The 1,724-nt window shown below is 23.7% G+C and overlaps 1 protein-coding gene across 1 annotated transcript; it reads left to right on the top strand.

The window, feature by feature from the left end:
• The first annotated feature begins 232 nt into the window (after nt 1–232).
• Nucleotides 233–1,402, top strand: LOC108579416 (enhancer of rudimentary homolog). The gene is made up of 3 exons (XM_017942949.1): nt 233–413; nt 892–979; nt 1,091–1,402. The coding sequence occupies exons 1-3, from the start codon at nt 411–413 to the stop codon at nt 1,309–1,311; spliced, it is 312 nt and encodes a 103-aa protein (XP_017798438.1). The 5' UTR covers nt 233–410; the 3' UTR covers nt 1,312–1,402.
• The last annotated feature ends 322 nt before the right edge of the window (nt 1,403–1,724 follow it).

The following is a 1,724-nucleotide window of genomic DNA, read 5'->3' as shown; positions in this document are numbered from 1 at the left end:
CAATTTAATATATTATAATTGAAAATATTAATAAATTTAATTTTTAAGTGATTAAATTTTATCATAATGATTACAAAATGTTATGTTTACTTTTCGAAATTTTATATTTTATTAAAAATTGGACAATAATTATGAAGTTTATATTTAAGGGTATATAAATTTTAAACAAGTGGAACGTAAATTGAACCGCAGTATGTATAAGGAACGAAGGAACAATACGGTATATTCCAAGTGTATCAAGTGGTACTATCGAAAACTCTGGAGCTTAAATTTTCACACTGGTTTTCCGAGGAGGATTTCAACGTTTTATGCTTTTATTACACCGTATTAAGTGCAAAGGAAACGTTTCAAATTGTAAAAGAAGTTAAACTCCACTAACCTAGTGGATTGTTTTTAAATCAAAAGCAGAAATGGTAATTGACTTTTGTTTTGACTACATTTAAGTTGTGATAGACATTTGATATTTGTTTATTTGGAATCTAACTTTGATGTTGTAATCAAATATTTTCATTATTTTATTATATATAAGTTGGAAACATTTTTTAACGAATTTATAATTCTTAAATTGATTATGGTCGATTTTAGATTTAATGTATTTTTATACGTATATATATACGCCGTTTTAGTTAAGGAAAAAATGATAAACATTTATTTTTAAAACGTTACAATAAACATTATTACAAAATGAAATTTTTTTAAATTTGTGCGTATTCTTATATGTTCTTTATTATTATCATAACCACAAAATATAACCTATAAGTACTATATGGATTACAAACATATATTAGTTTAAACTAAAATATAAAATTAACAGTTTAAAGATTGAACAGCTATTTTTGTCTTTATGTATTAGAATAGCCAGAATGTAATACATTTGTTTCCTTTTTTTAGTCTCACACAATATTACTTGTTCAACCAGGCAATAGACCTGAAACAAGAACATATTCTGATTATGAAAGTGTTAATGAGTGTATGGAAGGTAAGAATATTTTATTATGATAATTAAAAACTAATTTAACTCTATATATATACACACATTACTTAAATATAAAGATAAGGAACATAATTAAAATGTGTTTCTCCAACATAGGAGTATGCAAAATTTATGAAGAGCATTTAAAAAGGCGAAACCCAAATACACCAACTATAACGTATGATATCAGCCAGTTATTTGATTTTGTTGATCAACTTACAGACTTATCATGTCTTGTTTATCAAAAGTCTACAAATACGTATGCTCCATACAATAAAGATTGGATTAAAGAAAAGATATATGTTTTACTACGCAGAGCTGCAGGACATAGTGAATAACTAATGAATAAAAATAGATATATGCTTTTATGTATAAGACAAATTAACTTTAAGTAAAGATCTATATTACCATTTGTAATAATAAATATATAACCAGAAAAGAAACTACTGTTATATTCCAATTGTGAAACAATATCCTTAACATTATTTTTAAGTATGATGTGGTTTCTTACTTTGCATGTACATTGTAATATGTATATTATATATTATAGTGTAACATATATATAATTGTGCAATACTATTACTGAATGAATGAAAAAAATTCAATATTAGTCTTGACTTTTATAAAATAGATGAATGGAATATTTATATAAGCAAAAGAAAATTGTATGTAACAACTTAATCACTTCTATTTTGTTTAATAAAACGAACTGTTCCAAAATATATTTATATACTAAAAAACCTAATTTCAA

This window comes from Habropoda laboriosa, unplaced genomic scaffold (assembly GCF_001263275.1).
Source record: "Habropoda laboriosa isolate 0110345459 unplaced genomic scaffold, ASM126327v1 scaffold14, whole genome shotgun sequence".
Taxonomy (NCBI): Eukaryota; Metazoa; Arthropoda; class Insecta; order Hymenoptera; family Apidae; genus Habropoda; species Habropoda laboriosa.
Note: the sequence above shows the minus strand (reverse complement) of the source record. Positions and strands in the feature narration are given on the sequence as shown.

Bases quoted from the DNA above. Each gene is read 5' to 3' on its own strand.
- LOC108579416 (XM_017942949.1), top strand. The intron at 980-1,090 runs GTAAGAATATTT...TCTCCAACATAG, and splicing joins TGTTAATGAGTGTATGGAAG to GAGTATGCAAAATTTATGAA.